Source organism: Culex pipiens, chromosome 2, assembly GCF_016801865.2.
Source record: "Culex pipiens pallens isolate TS chromosome 2, TS_CPP_V2, whole genome shotgun sequence".
Lineage (NCBI taxonomy): Eukaryota > Metazoa > Arthropoda > Insecta > Diptera > Culicidae > Culex > Culex pipiens.
In genome coordinates, this window is record NC_068938.1 from 64,870,535 (window position 1) to 64,896,444 (window position 25,910).

Genomic DNA, 25,910 nt, shown 5'->3' on the forward strand with positions numbered 1-25,910 from the left:
GCTAAGCTCACTTCACAAAAGATTTTTTAAGAATTGCTGGTAATGAATATTCGACAATTCATTACATGGAGATCATATTACGCATTTTTCTGTGATTTGTTAATTTTATCATTGTGCCTTTATCTGTAATTACAATTTTGACGACATATAAAACTTATGTCCCTTATTTTATCCAATAATTCGAATTTCCAAAGACAAAATTAATGATAAAGATTTTTTTTTAAATCATCCTTGCTCAAACAATAATTAACTTGTTAATAAAATGCCTACCTGTCATATTTCCTACTCTTTCTGCTAAATTGCCTCCATTTTCCGATTAATGGTTTCCGTTTCTGACATCTGCCAGCAGCTGCTTAAAAAGGGACGAAAAATCAACACCGGTTGTCCCTCAAGAGACCGCTTCGCCCACAAACGATTCAAACGCTGACGGAGCGGAGCTTTTTACTCATTACCCAATCTCTCTGGGGACAGAACCCAGTGGAAATAAGTCATCCACTCAGAGGCAGTTAATTAGTGACATCCCAAAGATGGTGCTGTGGCCACCAACTAGTCGCTGTGGTGTTATCTTGCCGTACGTGCATTTTGTTAATCCTAAGATATTCAATTAAAAACCGAAAAAACTCCCTGCAATGTTGGTTTTTTTTTATTTTTATCGGTATTACTATGGGTGGGAAGTACGGGGTTAATCCCCCTAAAAGCTTTTTGGGAACCCTCGTCGCCAGTGTGCTGTCGCAAATTTGACACAATTTGTGTTGAATGTTGAGCTTTTTTTGCTGAGTAAGGCAAAAAAAATGGCTAGCATTTTAATTCTTCAAGCAATAAGATCTACCTTCTTTTGAGTGAACTTTCATCTTGTAAGCTGAGTGGATCATTTTTGGCTGATTTGGCAGGAACTTTAGTTCAACATTAGCAAATAATGTAATCAAACACATGCTCAAACAATATTGTTTTAGAATTTGTGTTGCTCAGTGTCTTGCGAACCTTCGTGGTGAACGGACACTAGAGCTGCGGTATTTTTTACTACCTAAGCTCAGAGTTATTTCAAAACAAAATTCACAGTCTTTTTAAAGACTACCTGAGTTATTTTCCAAAATTCTAAACAGTCTTTTCAAGACTAACCCCGCCTGAAATTTTGTTGTATTTTACAAACGAAGCCATCTTTTTAAGAGAACTTTGCTTGCAAAATGCGTCAAAACAAAGGTAAACGCAAATCTTCTGAAGATTTGGTCGTTACGTCGGTGAAGCGTTTGAACGCTAAACCGGCTAACGGAAACAGAAAAAGAAAACAGCCTCTTCTGAGGTCTGATTCTGATTCTGAATGTGAGGTCAATCCTCCAATTCCATTGACAAACAGTTTCGGTGTTTTATCCGAAACTGATGACAAGGAACCTTCTCCTCGTACTGAGCCTTCTGCCGTCGAGAAACGAGTAAAGGCTCCGCCAATTGTAGTGACTTCCGTCTCCGATTTGGCCAGCTTTCGAACGCAACTGAAGAATTGCAAGGAAACTTGCAATTTGAAAGTTTCGTTCCAGCTTGGTCGAAGAGGAGAATGTCGCTTGTTGACGGAATCTTTACAAGATCACCAAACTTTTGTTGGTTATTTGAAAAACCACAAACACAATTTCTACACGTATGAGACCAAGAATGCTCGGCCATTCAAGGCGGTCTTGAAAGGTCTCTCCAACGACTTGTCGGTGGATGAGATCAAAAACGAACTTAAGGTGTTGCTTGGCTTTGCCCCATCCCAAGTAATACCAATGAAGAAAAAATCAAACGGGAATATTTCTCGCTTTGGTTTGACTTCACAATTTTATCTGATTCATTTCAACAGAAATGAAATCAACAATTTGAAACTTTTGGACAAAGTTCAGTTTTTGTTCCATGTACGGGTAAAGTGGGAGCATTTTAAGAAACATGGCGGTAATGGCCAGAATCTGACCCAGTGCCGGCGTTGCCAGGCATTCGGTCACGGTACTGATCATTGCGCCATGGTTCCAAAATGCATGGTTTGCGGGGATTCTTCTCACGACAAGGACAATTGTCCCGTGAAAGAAGTCACCCAATTTAAATGTGCAAATTGTGGTGGAAATCACAAATCAAATTTTTGGGATTGCCCCATCAGAAAAAAGGTTTTGGATTCTCGTGCTAAGCATCAGCCGAAATCCAAACCGAAATTTTCTCAAAGTCAGGTTGTACCTGCATCTTTAAATCAAACGTTCGTGCTGTCTCACTCGAACAATTCTAGAAATACCCCTACCGTGGAAAAGTTAGGTAACAACAATGGCATTTCTTATGCTAACGTCGTTTCGGGTTCATCCACGAATTTTAAATCCTCTACCAATCTTTCTGAAATTGGGCAGGTACCTCAAATCTCATTTGAAAATTTTTCTGCTGGCAACGCTTTGGGATCTTCTGATCTCGGCGATGTTACGTTTGAAAAAATGACTTTTTTGCAAAACTCACTGTTTGGTTTGATTCAAACAATGAGTAATGCTACATCCATGATGGAAGCAATCCAGATTGGATTAAAATTTGCGAATGATGTTGTTCTTACCCTGAAGTTTAATCATGGATCTAAGTAATTCCATCAATATTATGAATTTTAATGCTCGCTCTTTAAAAGCGAAAGAAAATGAATTTTTCAACTTTTTACGAGTTCATAACGTGCATGTTGCTGTTATAACCGAAACATTTTTAAAAACTGGCACTTATTTGAAAAGTGATCCAGATTATAAAGTTATAACTAATAACCGAATGAATCGAAATGGCGGTGGAGTTGCAATAGTTATCCACCGTAGTATGACTTATAGCACGTTACGTGACTTTAAGTTAAAAGTTATTGAAAGTTTGGGCATTGAACTTGAAACTTCTTTTGGGAAAATTATGATTGCAGCTGCATATTTGCCATTCCAATGCACTGGGGAAAATAAAAATTATTTCAAAGGGGATTTGAATAAACTTACTCGGCATAGATCTCGATTTTTGATCATCGGTGATTTTAATGCCAAACACCAATCTTGGAATAATTCAAAAGTAAATTCCAATGGTAAAATTCTGTTCAGAGATTGCACTTCTGGTCTTTATTCGGTTTTATACCCGAATGGGCCAACTTGCTTTTCTTCTGTTAGAAATCCATCAACAATTGATTTGGTGTTGACAAATCAAAGTCAGTATTGTGGTCCTTTAGTGACTCATGCTGATTTTGATTCTGATCATCTTCCAGTAACTTTTTCACTTTCTCATGAAGCAGTTACCAGACCCAATAGTTCTGTGTTTAATTACCACAAAGCTAATTGGGACAGGTATCAGCATCATATTGAGAATAATTTAAATCATGATTTTGTTTTAGAAACCAAAGCTGATATTGATTCAGCCTTGGAATCTTTAACTAATGCAATTTTGGATGCTAGGAATATTGCTATTCCTAAAGTCCAAGTCAAATTTGATTCTCCCATTATTGATGACGATCTTCAGCTTCTGATTCGTCTGAAAAATGTTCGCCGAAGACAGTATCAACGTTCTCGTGATCCTGCACTGAAGCGAATTCAAAAAGATTTGCAAAAGGTTATTGACCACAGATTCACTCTCCTGCGAAATGAAAAGTTCGCAAGAGATGTCGAACAAATTAAACCTTATTCCAAACCTTTTTGGAAACTTTCAAAGGTTCTTAAGAAACCTCAAAAACCCATCCCTTCTTTAAAAGATGGTGATAATATTCTATTAACTAATGGGGAAAAAGCTCAAAAACTTGCTCAGCAGTTTGAGAGTGCTCATAATTTCAACTTGAATGTTTTGAGTCCTATTGAAAATCAAATTTCAATAGAATTTCAGAATATTGTTGAACAAGAATTTTCATCAGATGAAGTTTTTAATACGGATCTGAATGAAATAAAATCTATTATCAAAAAATTTAAAAATATGAAAGCCCCTGGTGAGGATGGCATTTTTTACATTTTAATTAAAAAATTACCAGAAGCAACTTTAAGTTGCTTGGTCAAAATTTTCAACAAATGTTTTGATTTGGCATATTTTCCCAGTAGTTGGAAAAATGCCAAAGTAATTCCGATTTTGAAACCGGATAAAAATCCTGCTGAAGCCTCAAGCTATCGGCCCATTAGTTTGCTTTCATCTATTAGTAAATTATTCGAAAGAATAATTCTTAATAGAATGATGACGCACATTAATGAAAATTCAATTTTCGCTGATGAGCAGTTTGGATTTCGCCTTGGGCATTCAACTACTCATCAGTTGTTGAGAGTTTCAAATTTAATTCGAAGCAACAAATCTGAGGGCTATTCTACTGGCGCTGCTCTTCTAGACATAGAAAAAGCATTTGACAGTGTTTGGCATAAAGGTTTGATTGCGAAATTGAAAAGGTTTAATTTTCCGATTTATATCGTGAAAATAATTCAAAATTATTTGACGGATCGTACTCTGCAGGTATGTTATCAGAATAGCAAATCTGATCAACTACCTGTACGTGCTGGCGTCCCTCAAGGAAGCATTTTGGGTCCAATTTTATACAATATTTTTACTTCTGACTTGCCTGATTTGCCCCCAGGATGTCAGAAATCACTTTTTGCTGATGACACAAGCATCTCCGCCAAAGGCAGAAGCCTTCGTGTCATCACAAGAAGATTACAAAAAAGCTTGGATATTTTCAATTCTTATTTGAAAGAATGGAAAATTACTCCAAATGCTGCAAAAACTCAACTTATTATTTTCCCTCACAAACCAAGGGCTGATTTTCTTAAACCAAAAAGTCATCACATTATAAAGATGAATGAGGTAAATTTAAAGTGGGAGGATCAAGTGAAATATCTTGGACTTGGTTTTGACAAAAACCTTACTTACAAGGATCACATTGAAAGTATCCAGGTTAAATGTAACAAATATATTAAATGTTTGTATCCACTTATAAACAGGAATTCTAGACTTTGTCTCAAGAATAAACTGTTAATTTATAAACAAATTTTCAGACCTGCCATGCTTTATGCTGTGCCGATCTGGACAAGCTGTTGCTTAACCAGGAAGAAAAAACTTCAGAGGATTCAGAACAAAATTCTGAAAATGATTCTGAAACTTCCTCCCTGGTTCAGCACCAGTGAACTTCATCAATTAGCCGAAGTTGACACTTTGGATGTTATGTCCAATAAGATAATTGATGCATTTCGACAAAAATCATTGCAGTCTTCAGCTGCATTGATCCGCTCTTTATATAGTTTATAAGTTAGTTTTAAGGTATCCCTTTTCCCTTTTGTACATGTAGGACCTCCTACATTTGAAATCACTGAATAGCGAAAGCTACAATATTTCATGAATAAATGAAAGTTGCTAGTATTTAAAATTGAGGTGAAAAGTCATCGTTTGTGATTGGACACTCAATAATATTTTAACTGAATGAATGTACATGGAAAAGAAATTTGAATAAATATAAATAAAAAAAAAAAAAAAAAAAAACATTTGTGTTGCTAACAAAACCCCCAAAATTTATTGCATCCAGCTTATTTGGTTCCCAAAATTACTTTCAAAGCATCAGTGCTCACTCCTGTGCTGCCAGCTAGCAACGATTTTTTTTCTCTCATACGTAGAAACGTGTAACATTGTGCAAATAAAAAGTAAAATAAATTGTAAACATTCTACACCCACGAGCCAACCAGAAAAAAAGTGTGTAATTTTAGTGCACTAAAAAGGAAAAATACGCCAGCAGAAAAAATATTGCCCCACTCATCGCAATAAAAATGGATAAAAAGTTGAAACTGGATGACGGCAGCGACGGTGACAGTGAAAATGAAATTCGTCCGAGGCAGCAGAAAACCCAGCGCCACAGTAAAACTAGCTCTGGGAAACAGACCGGGAGTTCCAGTGTTCCAGGTGCCCCTCCGGGGGCGGTGGCCATGGTCCGAAAGCACCACCAGCACGTGGTCAAGCGGCAAAAGTCGCAAAAAATCGTGCTCGCCCCGAGCAGCACCGACGATCCGATCTATCACATCTATGGTGAGTTTTAAGGAAATTTGGTATTGTTTAGTAAAAAAAATATATTTAATTGTATTCAAAAAGAACATTCACAAATTGATTCATTAAAAAAACTCAACTCGCATTGCCTATAGGTAATGTTTGCATCTCTCTCATTTGTTTGTCAAACACGTGTTTCACCCCTTCAATCAAGCAATATTAAAGTGATGACGTTTATTTATGTTTCAATAATTGAATAATTTGCCAAGCACTCGTTCGTGCAAGCCATTGAATTATTGTTTTGACACAGTTTTCATTTTGACCATGGAATAGCAAATGAATTATTTTTTTATTGTTAACGAATGATTTATTATAATTGAATTTCTTCTGCATTTATTTTATGCAATATATTTGATCGAAAATAAAACAAATGTATTGGCATGCAAGCAAAAGTCTATTTACATTGCTATATTCAAACAGAGGGGAAAAAAAAACTCAATCACCAAACTAACTTTTTATTATCAGCCTATAAAATGTTTAGAAAACCCGTAACGTTTTCTCTAGTTAGCTACAATTTGCTTCAGAAGATTTGCTTGAAGATTCTCTTCAAAAAACTTTCAAATAAAATAAAACCCACGAAAAACATACGGCAAAAACATCATTTACTTAAACTAAAATCAAACAATACATATAAAGTTTGAAATTTGACCTCTAACATTTGTTAAACAAGTGAAAATCTTTTTTTCTGAACATCTACATAAAAAGAAAAAAAAAACAAATTCAAATTCAACTTCTCCAAATAAAAACTTTTTCCACTGTGTACGCAAAACGAAAACCTCTTGTTGGTAACGAAAACAACTGTGTTTGCAATATGAACGGGGGGGGGGATATCAGGTTCCACAGTTTTGTACAAAGTCACAGGAATATAGCAAGGGGGAGTGGGAAGGGGATAATGTTGGCAACCATCGCTGTGATTGCAACTGTTTAATTGGAGTGACCTTTTCGGATGTTCAGTTTTCTTTGATGCAAACTTTGTGCGTTGGATGCTATTTTGGCAGCGTTTTTTGTGGGTGGATAAATAAAGGAAAATTGTTCATGTGATACTAGCTTTATAATATTTGGTACATGGCAGTTATTTATAACACGCAATGGATTGTTCTGCTGCTTTTGAATTCGAATTTTATTTAAAAATATCAATACAATTTTGAGATAATTTTTTCCCTTCAAAAAAATTCACTCGATCTCCGGACTGGCTGAAAGGATTTTGCCGTTTTGGTCTCATTCGATCCATCATGGAGTCCCAAAAATCATTACCGTAAACTGGGGTGACTTTGCTAGCCCGGGGTGACATTGATAGAAATTTGATTTGGCCACTAATTTTGATACATCCAATGTAACAGTCACATTTTTGCATATATGTTCGATAATAAGCTATCCCTTAATGCTTACATACTCAAAATTCTCAAAAATGTTTAGATATTAGTTTGACGGGCATTTGAAAAACCTATCAAAGTCACCCGGGCTATCAAAGTCACCCCAGTTTACGGTATCCAAAAATCATGATCTTTAGTTGTCAAAAGTTTTGCTAAAAACGTCATTGACTAAAATCCAGATTTTTTTTAAAGGGTGGTTTATTGAAGAAAATCTATCATGTTATATTTAAAAAAAAAATATCCAACGAGCCCAAAAGATTTAAGATCTGACTACCCCATCAAAAATTATGAGCACTTAAGTGCTATTTAACACTTTTCTGAGGACGGATCTTACAAATATTGATAGAAACATTTTTCGGATCCAGCAAGCGACCCATCGCAGGATGCTTAATCAATAAAATTTTCCAATGAGTACAAAAGATTGAAAATCTAACAACCCTATCACGAATATAATGTGAGCAGGGATGCCAGGTACACAGATTTGACAAACACAGACTTTTTAAATCTGACGCAGATATACACAGATTTTCCAAAAACGAAGCAAAAATTCGATTTTTGAAAGTCAGGATGGTTTCGACAACACTAATCCCCCCGCTCATCAATTTTTTCAGAGACGATCGTTGATGGTCGAGTTTAGGTCAAAGTATGTGCACAGACATGCACAGACTTTTTTCACGCAGTAGTCCAGACTTTTCAAATTCCCGACCTGGAATCCCTGAATGTGAGGAAGGCATCAACCACCTAAAGGTGGATTAAGTAACATTTTTCAGAAAAAAGCAGTACTTAACTCTGTACTTGAGAAAAGGGCTGTTCAGAGCACTTTAACCAACTTCTGCTACAACTATTTTTTGAAACTTTTAGGAGGGTTTAGGAGGTCATTTTGAGCAACCTTTGTTCTACGAAAAACTATCTTGTTTTTGGTTTTTCTTGTTTCATTTTTAGTATTTATATTTGCATTTATTCTGTTTTGGTTATGTTTGTTTCTGATAGTATTTAGCTTACTCTACCACCTCCTATCATTACTTTTTGCCTAGCTAGTTTTTCATTTTTTTACAGTCACTTTTTCAGTTTTTGGTTTGATTTTCACATTTTTTACTATAGAACCATACTACTATCTTTAAATTGGTAAAAATATGTTTAAAGGCAAAGTCTGGTACAATCCAAAAACTGCTGCATTCTTATGCTGATGCAAATCATAATTAAAGTTTTTGTCACCTTTAAAAATGGCTCGAAAAATCAAGGAGCAATTTATAAAAAATAAAATTTCAATGGAAACTTAGGTGCAATCAGATGAAATCAATTTAAAATGAAATTTTTACCTGGCAATAAGTATAACATAACTTTAAAGGAAAATGCCTTCTAGAACAAGGTGAAAGCCATTAAAAAGAGCTCTTAGTGCCGATGCATGTCCGCCCCTGCGTCTAAAATCATTTTTAGCATGTTTGGGTTGATTTAAAAATCTTTTGAATTTTTGAAAATTGTCGATGTTTTTTAAATTTTTGTTTTCGTCAAATCTTACATTTTTTTTAATGATTGCAAAACATCTTTACTAGTATAAAATCCATTTGGAAACACTTGTTGCGTTCCAATGTTGCGACTATGGCTTGTTATTTATTTATTTATTTTTCAGTTTAACAAAATATTAAAGTAAAAGTCCCTTTGTCACCGAATTTCTAAACCATCACCATTTCAGGCTGCAAATTAATGAAAAATACGTCTTTTTCGCATAAATGGAAAGGGGTCATACCGTTACCTCCTGTGATTAAGTTCCACGCAAGGCAAAGAGGGGTCACTGAGTTGGCGGAGAATTTCCCATTGAATTTTGAATGTTATTAGTGTAAACCACTGATTCCCAAATTATATTTGGGAATAATAACAAAAAAATAACAAAGGTACAGAACAATAACATGTTTGAACATCATTTAAAAAAGTAAGCCCGAAATAATTTAAAAAAAAACATTGTTTCTCTTTACATATTTGTAACCAAATTATCCTAAAAACTTTTATTTTCTTTTTGATTCATTTCAGGTGAGTTGCAAATCCAAACATAGTATGGCAAACCATCTACCATTTGTAAGTACCCAAAAACAACAAAGCAAAGGTCACATTTTCATTTGAAAATCTCACGGAGCACAAAAGTCGAACAAGCAACGTACTCTTCAAAAATCATAAATGAAAATTAATCGCTGAGCTGAGTAAAACATTCAATCAAGAGCTTCCGAACTCACAACCAAGAATTTCTAATGATAATCAAAATCAATTCCACTACCCTCGCCGTCCAGGTGATCTTCCCCCTATAGCCAACGTTTGCATTGTTCACGATGATTAAATTCTGTTTCCGGCACAAACTTCCGGACTTACCCCCTTCACACAGCCACCGCAAACAAAGTTTACACAAACACAGCCAAACCAAGCCGGGCGCGCGCGTGTCGCTCAAAAGCTTGCTTCTGATCTGCCAATTTGCGTACAAGTTACACAGACACACACACAGGTTTTCTCTGGCAATAACTTGTCCAGCAACTTGTTTTAATCCTTGCTCCGAGATGAAGTTTCCGGTCGACCGGATTTGCTTCCCCTTCCCCGCTTCACCCCCAGCTGGCTGCTGTTGATGCAATATCGAACTTGGGCGAAAACTTTGCAAACTTTGTGTAAACAACGTTTACCGAAAATGGCTGGAGCATAAGTTGGCAGGAAAATGAAAGAAAATTCTACTTCGTTCTACCTGACTTTGTGCACTGAAACGAGATAAAAGTTGCTTTGCGGTGAGTTTGCTTAACTTTTTTCTTGTTGTTTTTCTCATATTTTTTCTTGGCCCACAACTCCCATAACACTGACGATGGATGTTGTGTTATCGATTTTTGATGGCACTGACAAGCATCATTTCGTGAATGAGATGCGACCATTTGCGCTGAAATATGATGAAAATAAAGTGAGATTCTTTCACGTTAAGCAAAATTTTAGCTTGGAAAATTTGTAAAAAAAGCAATGTTTTGAACATGCTGTTCGAAACTTAAAAAAATTTAGCGAAAATAATGTAAGCAACCTCGACAAAGGGCAAAAACACCATTATGTTTCGTCTTTTGCAACCAAAACACAAGGTCAACATATGATTATGCTGTGAAAGAGACGAATGAACCCATATGAAAAGCGAAACATACTATGAAGTTCATTTTTCCCCGCTCTCTCAAGCTTGAAAAAAAAACAAATGTTCTCTCCGCTCCGCTCCGAAGCACGTGCTCTCATTTGAATTATGCTGAGAAACAACAAATTGTTGCTTCTCGGCCCGCGTGCAGGCATTTCTTATCAGGTGGCGATGAACTGAGGTGCACCGGTGCACGTGTAAGCACGCGTGGAGTAGGAAGTTCATTCGGTGAACAGCGAATCAAAAATGATTCATGACCAACAGAATGTGCTATTTCCACATCGTCGAGCTATCATGTCGTACGCAGAAAAAAAATCATGGTAATATTACATCTGAGAAGGGTTACATCTTTAATGTCAGAAAAAATGTGTAATTTTACCTCTGGAAATGTGTAATTTTACCACTTTTCTGGTGTAATGTCACTTTTTCAGTCTAAATTGAGGTAAAATTACATCATAAAAGAGTTAATATTCAACCTTCCAAATTTACATTATTTTTACTGTGTACGTCGCTTTTTGACGTTCCGAGAAAAACTCGTTTTAATGTTTGACCTTGAATAAACAAAAACAAGTGCACGCGATGTAAACAATAACGAACACGTTTTGTTTGGTTGACCATTCTGTGCATTGTCCCGAAGTTTTGTTGAATTTGGTTGCCGGAGTCTCGAGTTATAATTACAAATGTTTACGCTAGTCGAGCTTGTATCGGTGTCAAACGCGTTTGACCTGAAATCCCTTAGGCCAATTGTCGCACATACGACCGTTTTCAGGCTGTGTCAAGATTTCTTCAAAATAAGTCTAAATGATCTGAAAAAAGTTAAAACCAAAATGCTGAATAATTTGAGAAAAAAAAGTGTCGTCAAATTAAATTTTGTTCAGTCTGACAGAGAAGTATTACCATTTCTGTTATGCATGAATGCAAATTAAAACAAATGTGTTGCGCAGCCAAGTTATCAGGGCAGCATGCCCTCTGGAGTAAGCCTGCAGCGTTGCAAGGTCAGGAACTATCCACTGGTAGGGTTTCCTCGGCGATGTCACTCCAGGTACTTACTTCGGGACACTTTTGCACCTTACTCACTGCACTATTACTTTGAACTATAACTGGACTCCACTTGTATTTCTTTCTGAGGGAAACACGTTGGTAGGATGATCTTCGAACTTGATTTTATTGAATCTTCAACAGGGTTTTGTTCCAGGTTGGATAAGTTACAGTAGCAATGTATGAATCACCTAATGCTTGATCATGTTACGTTAGCATTCGATATCTACGTAGAGAAATTTCGTGACCGAGTACATCCCTTCGATGCCCTAGTTTATTAATTAATTGATCCGATCTTCTCCTAGAACTAAACATGTACCCCAAAGGGTCCAATAGTTAAGCGGGTTGCCTACATTTCAAGCAACACTTAGATGTCCTGAGATTTCAAATCATTATTGCCAGATTTACCGTTATTCTTCTATGGATCTTCAAGAGCGATCGAACGCATTTGTAACGTTCTCGTCCATTCCTCCTGTAGGATAGAAAAGGATGGCATACTAAAAATGAGTAGATGAATGATGAATGAAATGAGTATCTCGCCTAATTTCTTCGCACTTTCTACATCTTGTGCGCTGAAAACAATAGATTTTTTGTATCCTCACTTATGGTTTGCTGTGACGCCACTTGGTTTTGACCTTGATTTTAGAAATGTTGTGACTTCTCGCGACACTTGCGTTTCGTTTTGATCATCGATATTGAGCTGGACTGATTTCAAATATTTATTATGCTCGCGCGGCGACAAAATGATATTGGGTAAATTTATGCACTACAAAAACTTCAAAAACCTCCTCTATAATTGAACTGGAAAATATTAAATTTCATCAAATCAAAACACTCTGTTTTTAAAATTGATGAAAACTGATGAATTTCATAAAATAAAACGATTCCATAAGTTGACAGTTAGTTAATTAATCATATCTTTAAAAAATAAACAAAATCTTAGGCTTAACTTAAGAGTGCTAGGCGTCATCTAACCTAAGGCATTCTCCAGGATCCCTTCGAAAGATTGGCTGCGCTAGAGTCTGATTAGATTAGATTAGATTAGAAGCTTATTTTGAAGTAAATAAGCCAGTAACATTTATTTTTTATAATATTTTTTTAGTAATGCAGTAACATTGTCAATCAAATCATTTATTTAGTTTTCGATGCAAATATGTGTTCCTAAATGATGGATTTTACGAAGTTTTGTTGAAATTATAATACTGACTTACCAAATTTAGGATGATTCAAAAAATAGTATTTTCGATGGCGCTTACGTCGCACTGTCTAATAAATGCATTACAAGAAGATTTTTGTTCATACAATTTATATCATAAAAGTAGTTGTATTTGTTTCGTTTCCTGATGTTTTTGGTATTAGCTAGTACTTGTGAAGAAAGTATTTGTGATGCACATGTACTTTCAAACAGAAGTTTTGAAATCTCGCATTTTTGACACTGATTTTTTTGTATTTTAGTTTCAATGAGACAAAAAAAACATTTTTTGAATTACAAAAATGTTAAAGATAAAGTATTCTACGTAATCAAATTGTATTCAAACAAATTTTAAGCTTGACTTGAGCAGGAAAGTTATAATAAATCTTAATATTATACTTAAAACAATGCAGAACATTACTAATGGGACATTGAAAATTGATTTTACTTTGAAAATAAGGCTAATGCTAACAATTTTTTAAATATTTCCTTCGACTTATTTCAAATTGATATTTTTCCCGATTACGGAAACCTGAAGATTACCTTATAAAAAATCGTAACAATTGAATCGAAAATTTAAACATCCATCATTTTGGGAAAATCATTTCCAGAAATGTTTAATGTGGAAACATTTTAGCCAGGGAACTTGCATATAAAACATCAATTTAAATACTATTTATTATTTGGACACTGAATTTAATCTAATATTGTTCGAATCATATCTCAAATAAGTGGAAATATAATTGGAGAAATGATAATTATACGGTTGGCATAAATTGGTACCATCTCAAAAAATGTTCCAGATCTCGCATAATAGCGACTACTCATTTAAAAATCTAAACAATTTTCGTCATAAAACTGTCAAATAATAACTTAAAATAAACAGTAATCAAATGTGTAGTTCAAAACATGACAATTTCAATTTTGGAAAATTGAAAAAAAAAAATTCCTAAAGTCGTAGTTACCACTTCGATGCCGGTGTGCTCTCTTGTACTAAACTTGCTGAGATTCTTATCTAGATAGTATGTTGTATGATTCAATATGGTAATAAAGTGTCATCAGTTGTTTATCCGGGAAGTAAGGCCAAAAATATGTTTTAAATATGTATGACTATATTAAATGAGAATAAGGAAAAAAAGGCTGACACTAAAACAAAAAAGCTGTGCTAATATATTTTTTTATTTAAACACAAGAACAATTTTTTCGTAAAGAAATATGTGTATCCATAAATGTAGCTGTGTGGAACAATTTCAGATGAATTTTCGACACTCAGCAGCTAAAACACTTATTTTGTGTACTTAATCCCTATATCGAAACATTTTCCCTATTGTCACACCGTGAAGTTCATTCATTGTGATAATAGTGATAACAGCTACGCTCCGTCACTGAGCAAATGAACTCTTGCATCGCTCTACCACATGTGCCTCGTCTGCGCAGTGAGAGAGCTTAGATTTCCCCTCCATAAAACTCTTTAAAAATTAAATCTCTTCAGATTCTTCTCTATCTCTCATGCTGTCAGCCCCTCACCCTCTGTGAAAAAATAAACAACATTTTCTCCCCCAGAAACCCCCCGTTCTCAGTTTCCCTCAGAGCATGAACGCTCCGATTACATCCATCGCTTAGCTGAGTTTTTCCTTCCCCACAAACAACAGTGCAGAGCATTGACGGCGTCTGCAAAAAAAACTGACAGCACGCAAGCCTCTTCCGAGGGCCATGATTCACTAGAGACCGATGCTGGCCTCCGCCGTCACCGGCCCGACCTGCCAGTGATAGCTTGCAATTCACTCGAAATCGCAGCCTGCCCCCGAAGTTCAGTCTGCCAGCGTTGGCCACCAGCTTCAGTTTGCTCACAGAGGGCACTGAGTTCGCGCGCGCAACGGAAGAAAAACTCCGTCGGGAAAAAATCGCGGTTTTCGGCGTCCGGAAGTTCGGAAAAAACGGCCTCTCACGGAACCTAGGTTATCGGCGAGATTTGCGGGGAAAACAAGATAAGCCAGCCCGCGAGTCGCCACGTTATCGGGTTCGCGTTATCGGAGGGGTGCCCTGATTGCAGCTTTTCTCCAGCAAGGGGGAACGACACCCAGAAGTGCAGGGTTGGTGGAAAGTTTCCTCAAGAAAAGTTGAGTTAAGGTCGACAAAGTCGACTGATTGAATTGGAGAAGTTCACGTAGCTCAAAGAACCTTAAAAAGTGCAGTAAAGTTTGACATCTTTTGACAGTTTTGAGGTTATGTCGACAAAGTCGAGCAACGTGTTCTTCTGCCGTCTAGGTACAAAGATTATCCAAAGTCGCTAATAGAAAACCCTAGTTTGAGTGACTTCCAATAGAGTAGTGTACAGTGAAAATTAACTGGACATTTTCAAGGTTATGTCAACAAACTCAACCTATCCATCGCCAGATCTAGCAGCTGTTATAGTCGACTAGCACTACAAACATTGACAGCTACCAAACTAGCCCTGGAAAGTGCCCTGGTAGCTGGATGAGTTCCTTACCTTATAGAAATGAGAAATGAGAAGTGTAGTAACAACTTTGAGGTTAGATCGACAAATCGAACCTACGGGTTTTGGAATGTCAGTATAAAGGCCTACGAAGCAGAAGTTTTTGAGGTTCTGGATTGAAACTGTCAGCCAAAAGAGACTTTTTAAAGCACAGTGAATCAAGTGTAAAAAACAGTTTAGAGGTTAAGTTGACTATTTCGACTACTTTAGTTCTTGAAGAACTTACTATGTGACTCAGCCTTTATGGTGATCTGAGTCCAGGCAGATGTTGTCAGTACTAAAGATAGTAAAAGTACAATAAATCTTCGATGACAAAGAAGACTTTAAGTCGACATAGTCTACAAACCAAATCTGAGTGCATGTAGAAACTCTAAAGTTTTCGTAGAGTTCCTGAATAAAGTTCCCAGTATAAGGAGCATTGAGCATTGTGCAAGTTTCTGAGTCAATTTTGAGGTTAAGTCGACAAAGTCGACAACTAAAATGGTTTGTCAAATCGGATTTAAATGTGTATCAAGAGAATTTAAATGCCATGGACATTTTTCTGGGTGAAATTCCCATAATTCGAAAGTGTACTGTGTTTGAGATTATGTCGACTAAGTCGACCTCTACAGTTTGAAGTGGATCCATCATCGTATTTGACGAAACTCAAGAAGCTGTCTCAGAATCTCCAGCTGAAGTTCCTGATCCAACGTGCACCGCACTCGCGCAAGCTGTCAAAACAAAACCATCCTCCTTTGAGGTTAAGTCGACCTCCAGTTCTGGGTGCACCAACCTGTCCCATGTGGGAACCAGCTCGAGACGTGCGGTCGTAAATAATCGCGGCAGAAACGAGAAGAAACGGGGGGAGGAAAAAATCAATCAGCCCCGTGTGTCACTTTCATTCCGCGGGAGCTTCCGGTGGCGCGAAAATCGAAAGTGTAAACACTTCGCGCGGGGTTAAGTCGACGCGTGCCCGGGCGTAAATTGGACGGTCGACAAGTGTGTGTGTGTGTCGGTGTTTGTGTGCCGGGCGGTGGAGCCAATGAAAAAGCAATTTCGGAAAATTAGCTCCCATCGTAATTTGTGTGAAGTGGGATTGATCGGGCCTCGTTGACCTCCCGGGGCGGCGTACGTCGACTACGTCGACTCGTTGATTGTGGGCGATCGGGCGGAGTTTTTTGAGTGGTTTTTTTTCGAGAATCGAAAAGGTTAGATCAAAAGCTAAAAGTTTGTGTCAATACTGGTGAAGGTGAGCGTCGTGTCGTCGATTGCTGGAAGCTTTTTTTGTTTTTTTGTGAAGTGTGTTTCTAGCCGTTCAAGTCGGTTGTGGTTTTATTTTTTTATTATTTCACCTGAAAGAGAGTGGCGGGCCAATCGATGGAGCGGGAAAATGGATCGATCTTAAGGCGCGCACACACACATAAAAATAAATACAAAAATACAAGCCGCGGCCGCGGTCGTCGTTGGCGTAGCATATACATCATGTTTGGCCGGCGGAGACAGCAGCATAAATGTCGACTGAAACCAGATCTCGGTCGGGTGGTTGGTTGGTTGGTCGGTGGAGGCTGCGATTGATTGGACAGCCGGCTCAGCCACCGGTTATTAGGCCGACAGTCAGTCAGTTAGTCGTTTTGTAAGGTACCACACGCTAGACCTTTGAGCGAGCGATTTGGACGCCCCTCGACAAGATGAATGAGTTTGAAAAAAAAAACACTAGGGATTGGGTGTTCGGATTGTGTGTTGTGTTGGGTGAGCTTCGAGTGCAAGAATCATAACTTATTCATTAGAACCGAACCTACAGAGGGCGTGACCTCATTTTAGTTTGTTGGTCTAAGACTAATGTTAAGGCGCGCACGCAGATAGTCGTGAAGGGTGCCAGTGTATTGTATGGTAATGAAAGCATGTTTCGCGTACGGCTAATTATAGTTATTAATTAAATATTTGATTCGCGAAACGGTTTGACAACTAAGGTTGATGTTGAATGGAACTCTATGGGAACGTTTGATTTAACCAGCACATGATTTTATTTATTTAAATAATTATAAGTGCACTCAAACTGAAGACCTCATCTAAATCGACAGCGAAATATCAAGCAAAAGGTTCCGTCGAACAAACTGTGTTTAATCTTTTAAAAATATTAACGAAACCTTCGCACAAAAAAAAACGTTTTATGACTTAAGGCTCATTAGTAAATCCATAAATCATGTATCATATATGCATGGCAATCAAAAAAAACTAGGTCCTAAGATCCGGCAGGCAATCTCTTTTATGATCTTTGACGATTGCCATCACCACTGCTGTCCACAATCTGATTGAAAAATGTCACGAATGAGATATCAATTTCATATCTTAAAGCTGAGCAGTTAAGCAGTCTTAAGATTCAACTAGCTGAACCTTTCACTCTGAGTATTTGCTCAGTATAAGCTCAGACTTAAAACAGTATCTTTACTTTTATTAATCGACACCTGAGCCAAGCCCATTAGCATTAAGGGGTGCACTTGAAGGTGAATGAATTTCAGCCAGAAAAGAGCGAAAGAGACCCCAAGACAAAAAAAAATGCTCTCAGCTCAATGAAACGAGAAAACAACATTAAAAGGTAAACAAATTAGTGTCAGTAACTTGTCGAAATGATAAGTGCTCCAAAAGCTGCAGTGAGCAGCAACAATGCAGGGCGATTTTGAACGCGATATGAATGGGGGGTAACCCTCGGTGGAAAAATTTAATTCAAATCTTTTGTTTTTTTCCAACCTATATAGAAACATGTTTTTAGATATAACAATGTTTTGGTTTAATTTTTTCATGAGCGGGTTCACCAAATTCGATCCAATGAATATTAGAGCAATCCTCTACGAAATCGGTATTTTATTGCAATTTAATTTTTTGTATTTTTTTTAATCTAGCTGAAACTTTTTGGGTGCCATCGGTGTGCGCAAAGAAGTCATTTTGCATCATTAGTTTGTCTATATAATTTTTCATACAAAATTGACAGCTGTCCACACAAAAATGATTTATAATAATTTTAAAATCAGTATCTTATGAAGGACTTTTTTGATCGATTTCTTGTCTTCGACAAAGTTGGATAAGGATTACACTTAAAAAAATGATACAAGATAAAAAATTTATGGTTTTTAATTTCACATTCTGTCACTAAAACATAATTTGCAATAAAAAACACAATTTTTATTTTTATTTTTTCATTTTCCGATATCGGGTAAATCTTTTAAAAAAAATCAAAGCGGACAAATAATCTTTGACCGAGTTATGATTTTTTTTATCATTTTTTTCAAAAAATCGAAAAATCGGTCGAAAAAGTTTTCTACTACATTTTTTGACGTATAATTGAATTTGCAATAAAAAAAGTAGTCAAGTGAAAAATTGATAAATTTCACCGTTCTCAAGTTATAGCCATTTTCAAGTTTTTTTTGTATTTTTTTGAAAAAAAAAGGTCTCGGTTATTCTTTTTAAATAATATGTGCCCACGTTTGTCTACTTTATAACAAAAATATTTTTTTAAAAGCTGAAAAAATTTTTCTATTTTTTGCTTTTATGAACCTTGTTGATACGACCCTTAATTGCTGAGTTATTTAAAACAGGAAAATTATTGTTTCCTACTTAAGTAACATTTTAAACCAACTAGCCATAACTTAGTTTTATTAAGGTTTTATTTTAGCATCATGATTGCTTAATAGTTTGATTTGATTTGACCGCAACCAATAAGCAGAGAGAAGAAATTTAATTTAAAATTGACGAAAACGTGAATTTCTGATAAAATTAATAGAGCGATAGACGTTTAAAATAATTTGAACATTTTTTTCAAAGAATTGCAATAAAACATTTTTTAACATTAAAACTATGATTACAATAAAATGTTTTTATGAAGCGAGTTTTTTTTTCATCTATTTCCCTTACATTTATCAATAAAATTTTAACCGCAGCTGAATTTGAGCCACCAATTGCGAGAAATAAGCTTTTAAATTATGTTTAATAACCTCGAATATTTATTATTTTTCATAGCCAGTTTTGCAAACCATCTCCATTTTATCATTTGTTAAGACAAAGACTTATTTTTTGCCAAAATATAACCTATTTGGCATAAGACGTTTGAAGACGTATGAAATGTAATTTTTCCTTAACTCCTTACTAGGTTTTAACAAAGGTTTTGTCAAGTCTTTGAGGCTCTTACGACTTATTTTTATCGCGGTTGTGACAGCTTTGATAAAGCTTAAAATGTTACTTGGGTAAGTATCACCCAAACAATCCCACTATCCGATTTTTTGGAAAACAATATTTTAATTTCAAGACTAACAAAACAAACAAAAGGGCGTAATATTGAATGCTGAATAAAAAATAACAAATAGTGTCTTTTGCAAATCAATTTTTAGTGACAAAAGCTGAAATTAAAAATCACCCATTTTTTTACCGTGTATATATTTTTTCAGTGTAGTTCTTATCCATACTTACAAATTTGCCCAAGACATCAAAAAAATAATTCAAAGATATATTTTTTTTTAATTTTCATTAATCATTTTTGTATGGACAGCTGCCAAATTTGTAAGGAAAATTAAGATAAATTTGATTTTAATTTTAACCTCAAGGTTTTTTTTTTCTAAAGTGCAATTCTCTGCAAAATCGGCCGATTTCAACCTTGCTTATTTTTTTAAACTTTTGAAGGAAAAAGTAAAAAAACATTTTTTTACAAAAAATCAACTACCCAAAATCCATCAATTTTTTAATATTTGTTTAAGGGGACAAAAAATAACTTTTGAGCCGCAGAGCAGTATGGTGTAAATTTTTGCCGCCGAGTTATGATTTATTGAAAAAATTGTGTATGGTTTGGTTGAGCGTTTACCAGAATACATTACTATGAATACAAAGAGACGAGAACAGAACACTGATGAAGTCTGCAAGTAGTAGACGAAATACGTATCTGTCAAGATATTAAAATATATTGCGGAATTTCAAGGAATAACTCGTCTCTTTGCATTTACAAAAAAAAATGTTGTAATATCTAATTTTGCCATCGAAAAGTTTAATACAGATTTGTTGACAATGCCCACCGTTTTCAAGATACAGCCACTAAAAGTATATTTTAACTGAACAATTCCCGAGGAGGGGAGGGCTGGGCAAACATTAAATATTACGCCTATTTGAAATGTTAGTCTTGATTCCATAATTTTCAAAATGTTTTTTTTTCGGAAAGATAAAAAAATCACAAATGTTTCATTTATCAACATTGAGTTTTTGGGTGAGACTCAAAAAACTTCAATATGCTTATTTCGTTTTCTTTTATTCGCTGTATTTCAGCAACTAGAGGTCCAATCTTCAATGTCTGCTAAGCATGTTTTTTTAGTTTCATATTTTCATATTTTCAAGAATGGACAATCATATGAACACTACACGGAGAAAAAGTGCTCCAAAAATCGTGAACATGCGATCATGAAAATGGGAATCTTTTGAAAAACTTTTAAGTCAACGGAAAAAGTCATCCAACAGATAATTTATTTTGTTGTTTATTTAATTCAAGAAAATTTTAATTATCGAATGGCTGAAATACCGAACAACCGTTCCAGGTTCAATTAAGGGTCCCCACCTCAACAGGCAACCTTCAAAGGTGAAACAGACCCGAAGATCAACAAGACCTCGTGACACACCTCAACCAAGTGTTAACGCTCGACCGGAATGCTAAAATCTGTCAGTCTAAATTCGTGTCTTGTTCTCTCTCCCTCTCGACTGGAGGTTAATTAAATGAGCTCGATGACCGGATCACCACCGCGGGTCGCCGGTGTGTTAATGACTACATTTACCCAAATTGATCAGATCACGATCATCGAACTTTAGTTTTTGAACCCCAGCTGAAGTCGACGAAAGTCGCTCGTTATTTTGAGCGGTGCCGTTTTTGGTGCCCAAAACTGCAAGGTCCCTCGGCGACCCGTAAAATCTATAATAAGAAGGCTTTGGTTTATGTCCCGTTTAACGGCGTGGCGCGCTGGTGGTGACCGGTAGCTCTGCTATCTCGGCACCGTAATCGGAGCTGCAGGGGCAGTCATCAACTTTGGGCGCTGTAATTGGACATTTACTGGGGTTTGGTTGCATTTGCATGCACTGATTGGTTTTGCAGCAAGCCTTTCTGGTTCAGAAGGGCTTCACGTTTCGATTGAGGTGAGATGGGGTTGATTGCCGACCAGGGGCGTCACCTGCAGGAGGAGGTCGGTGGCTATTAATTAAGACATTATTAATTGGTCAACAGTTGAGCGAAATAATCTCAAGGTATTTTGTAACTGCATGACGAGTCCATTATTTTCACTGTTACTACTTTGAATGAACTTGTTTATCGAGAAGAGAATCGTAATACCACTGAAAGAGCTTGTCTCTAGGTCATGTTCAGGTTTCACATCCAACAGATGGCTCAAACCGCCAACGATAACATGACCCCCGTAACGTAACCAGCTGGAGTTGAGGGTATGTGCTCAAATTTGACTTGAAGCCATACTGCCGGTTTTACACCATCTCATTAGTCGCATGCGTCATGTAGGCCAGGATTGGCTCTGAAACGAACAAAACACCACCCTAATTAGACCGACTGATAAGCTCACCATTACTGTTTGCGGGGTTGTTTAGAAGCAATTCTTTGAGATTTCGGTCAGTCGATTTTTTTTGTATTTTTTAATCCGGCTGAAACTTTTTTTGGTGCCTTCGGTATGCCCAAAGAAGTCATTTTCCACTATTAGTTTGTCCATATAATTTTCCTTGCAAATTTGGCAGCTTTCCATACAAAAATGATGCATGAAAATTCAAAAATCTGCATCTTTTGAAGGAATATTTTGATCGATTTGGTGTCTTCGGCAAAGTTGTAGGTATGGATATGGACTACACTGAAAAAAATGATACACGGTAAACAAAAATTTTGTGATTTTTAATTTCACTTCTATGTTACTAAAACTTAGTTTGCTAAAACACACTATTTTTTATAATTCAAATTTCAAGAACTAGCAAAAAATCTTTGACCGAGTTATGAATTTTTTAATCAGTATTGATTTAAAAATAAAAACAAAATAATGGTCGCATACATTTTTCAACATAATTATTCGACGTAAAATTGAATTTGCAATCAAAAAGTACTCCAGTAAAATTTTGATAAAGTGCACCGTTTTCAAGTTATAGCAATTTTAGGTAACTTTTTTAAAAAAAGTCACAGTTATTAATTTTTTTAAATTCCTGCCCATGTTTGGCCACTTCAGAAAAAAATATTTTTGAAAAGCTAAAAAATCTCTATATTTCGCTATTTTGCACTTTGTTGATATGGTCTTTAATTGATGCGAAATTGTCATGCAAAGATTTAAAAAAAGGAAAATTGATGGTTTCTAAGTCTCACCCAAACAAGCCACCATTTTCTTATGCCGATATCTCAACAGCTAATGGTCCGATTTTCAATGTTGATGTATGAAACATTTGTGAAATTTTCCGATCTTTTCGAAATCTATGCTTTCATTTTTTTTTAATCTAGACTAACATTTCAAAAGGGTCTATTATAGAATGTATGTTCTTTTTGAAATGTTAGTCTTTATTTAAAAAAATTTTATTTTCGAAAAGATCGAAAATTTTCATATTTTTTTTCATTTTTAACATTGAAAATCGGACCACTACTGCCCACCATTGAAAAAACGGCTAATATCCACTTTTGGCAAAAACGAGATATTAGCACCAGGTGGTAGAGGATGTTCCAACGCATCTTCTGGAACTAGAATTTTACTGAAATAGTGCTTAGACTTGGCTGCCGATGCGAAAAACCAAACGGCTAATATGCCACTCTTATCGGAAATTGCCTTGACGGAGATTTTGTCACAAACACTAAAACGCGTTTTTCTCGGAATACTTGATTTGGCATTATAGCCGAATTTTCAATTATGGGCAGACTAGTTGTTGAGATATCTATATTAGAAAATTTTAAGTTGTTTGGGTGAGACTTAGAAAACATCAATTTTCCAGTTTTTTAATCTTTGCATGGCAATTTCACAGCAAAGTTCAAAATTGCAAAATATAGAGATTAAATAAATAAAAATTAATAACTGCGACTATTTTTAGAAAAATTATTGATTGCAAATTCAATTTTACATCAAAAAATAAAGTTGAAATTTTTTTGCTACCAAAATTTTGTTTTTTTTTTTTCTTAATCGAAAATTCAAAATTCGGTCAAAGATTTTCAACAAGGTCTAAAAAATTATGAAAAGTTGACATTTAAACATATCAGAAAAAAAAAATAATAAAATAGTGTTTTTTTTTTGCAAAAAAGTTTTAGTGACAAAAAAAGTAAAATTAAAAATCTGCAAAAAAATTTGCGACATATTATTTGATTTTTTGAAGAAAAAAAAAGCATTGATTCAAAAATTAATAATTCGTTCAAGAATTTTTGCACATTCTGATCATTTCTAAAAAGTTGGCATTTGTTGTCCCCTAAAACATATCGGAAATTAAAAAACAAAAAATAATGCTTTTTTTGCAAATCAAGTTTTAGTGACAAAAAGAGAGACAAAGTGAATGAATGGGCATACCAAATGCACCAAAAAAGTTTCAGCCAGGCTTCGATTCAGAAAATCGACAAAAAAATCATTTTTCAACCCATTTTTGATCTTTAAAAAAACATTGGAAAGAAGAACTGTTAAAATTTTAGGGAATATATTGATTGGAAGCAAGGGTACTGATTTTCGGTTCAATGAACAGAAACCACTCACTCATCGCCTATCCATTCGTCGCCTATTCCAACCCGCTAGCATTCATGAGCGAATGAGTCTCGCAAGCAGCCAGCGAGTGGCCCGAACTGTTCACTCAGCGAACAAATACATCGTGAAAATATTTGCCTACTCCGTCACTCGAAGACACTCACACACTACCATGCTCAGCGAAGAGTCACTCTCACAAAATGCCAGCGCGGCAGTCTTTTTGTCTTCACGCCCTCAGTTTGCCATCAATTTCATTTTTTCTTGGTGGAAGTTTCTTTGAATGGTGTCTATAATGTTATGAAATCAAAATAAATGCACAATTTAATTGATAACATTGATTTTAGGCAACCCAAATCAATGAGTATAACGCAGCGCATCAGAGAAAAAATGTTTTCAGTTCAGAGTGATCGGAGACGATCGGCCTGTCTGAACCGTTCGGAGACTGAGCCGATCAGAGAGAGAGAAGAGTAGAAAAGAGAGTGTTCGGGAGCGAATGGTGATAGAGTGACAAACGGTAGGAATTCATCAGGGCAGTATCGCGTCGCCTGCTATTTGTGCTCGCGAATGGAGTGGTTGATTTTGAGCAATCAGGACCCTTGATTGGAAGTTTTACTTGTTTTATGTGACTTTGTCAATGTTTTTAAAAAATGGTGTCAACTTTGGCTGTGTTTTTACCAAAATTTTCTATATTTTAAGTAAAAAGAAGTATGCAGTAATTTTTATAGTGTCCCATAGTATGCCTCTACGCATTTTTTACAATATAAATGATAATGGTGCCATTTTATAGCAGAAAATGAGAAAAACAACCAAAACTATGAAAAAGTGACAGACATTAGATAGGCAAATTGTAATAATAGGAGGTGGTAGAATAGGCCATATACTATGAAAAACGAACTAAACAAGATAAATTCAAATTAAAATACTAAAAGTGAAACAAGAATAACTTAAAACAAGAGAAGTTAAGTTTTTCGTAAAACAAAAGTTGCTCAAAATGACCTCCTGAAGATGGGAAAAATAAAAAAAACGGAAAAATTGGGCTGTACAGGGTTTAAAAAATTCCCATTTCGTAGAGAATTGCTCTTAGGGATTTTGATGTCAAGCAGCTTTGCTTTGCTGTAGAGAAGTGAAAAAATCATCATTTTAATTTAGTTTGAAATTTTGAGAAATTATATTTTGTATCCGACTTAAAATATTTTGGACAGCTTCACTCAGACACTGATTTTAAAAATTAAAGTGATTTTTAAAGTAATTTCAACTAGTTATCAAGTCAAGCGCCTCTGTTTTGAGATAAAATCTATTTTTTATAAGCAAACGTTGAAAATCAATCCTATCTAATGAGCTAACGTTTGTCGGTTACACAACATCTGTTTACAGATCAGTCACAATGTAAACAGCGTCCAATGCCGGAACCTTTTCATAAACCGACACAGCCCGTTATTAGCAGCTGTTTTTGCACACCAAGACTCAAAGTCAACTTTCGATTTCACTAAAATCATGTCGACGTCGTCGTGCTATCTTGTCGCACCCGTCATTTCGGATTTCCGAGAAAAACTCGTTTTAATGTATGACTATGAATAAACAAAAACAAAAGCACGCAATGTAAACAATAACAAACACGTTTTGTTTGGCTGTCCCGAAGTTTGGTTGAAATTGGTTGCTGGAGTCCCGAGTTATAATTACAAATGTTTACGGTAGTCTAACTTGTACGTGCGTCAAACGCGTTCTGACCTGAAATCCCTTTGGCCAGTTGTCGCACTTACGTCAATTTTCAGGGAGTGACAAGATAGCACGACAAGATTGAAACTACTTTCATAAGTAAAGTGACAAAAATGCACGGAGTATTTTCGGATTTCGTTGAATATCTCAGGGTTGAAATCGAATTTTGGGGATCTGTGAAGGTCAAAAGGTGAGGCATTGTGAGCTGCACAAAATGGCCCAAAATGCGTGTACGACAAGT

The 25,910-nt window shown here is 35.8% G+C and overlaps 1 protein-coding gene across 10 annotated transcripts in view; it reads left to right on the forward strand.

Moving 5' to 3' along the window:
- Positions 1-25,910, forward strand: part of LOC120418411 (dual specificity calcium/calmodulin-dependent 3',5'-cyclic nucleotide phosphodiesterase 1A-like) — a 673,125-nt gene that overhangs the window by 428,615 nt on the left and 218,600 nt on the right. The window contains exon 1 of one of the 10 annotated variants that reach the window (XM_052707728.1): positions 5,621-5,997. The exons of 5 other annotated variants lie outside the window; for them this stretch is intronic. In XM_052707728.1, the coding sequence (XP_052563688.1) occupies positions 5,742-5,997 (256 nt within the window). In that variant the 5' untranslated portion in view covers positions 5,621-5,741. Of the gene's footprint in view, positions 1-5,620; positions 5,998-14,530; positions 14,854-15,827; positions 16,486-25,910 lie in introns of those variants that run through there. 4 more of the 10 variants (XM_052707726.1, XM_052707723.1, XM_052707724.1 and 1 more) reach the window with 4 other exon arrangements.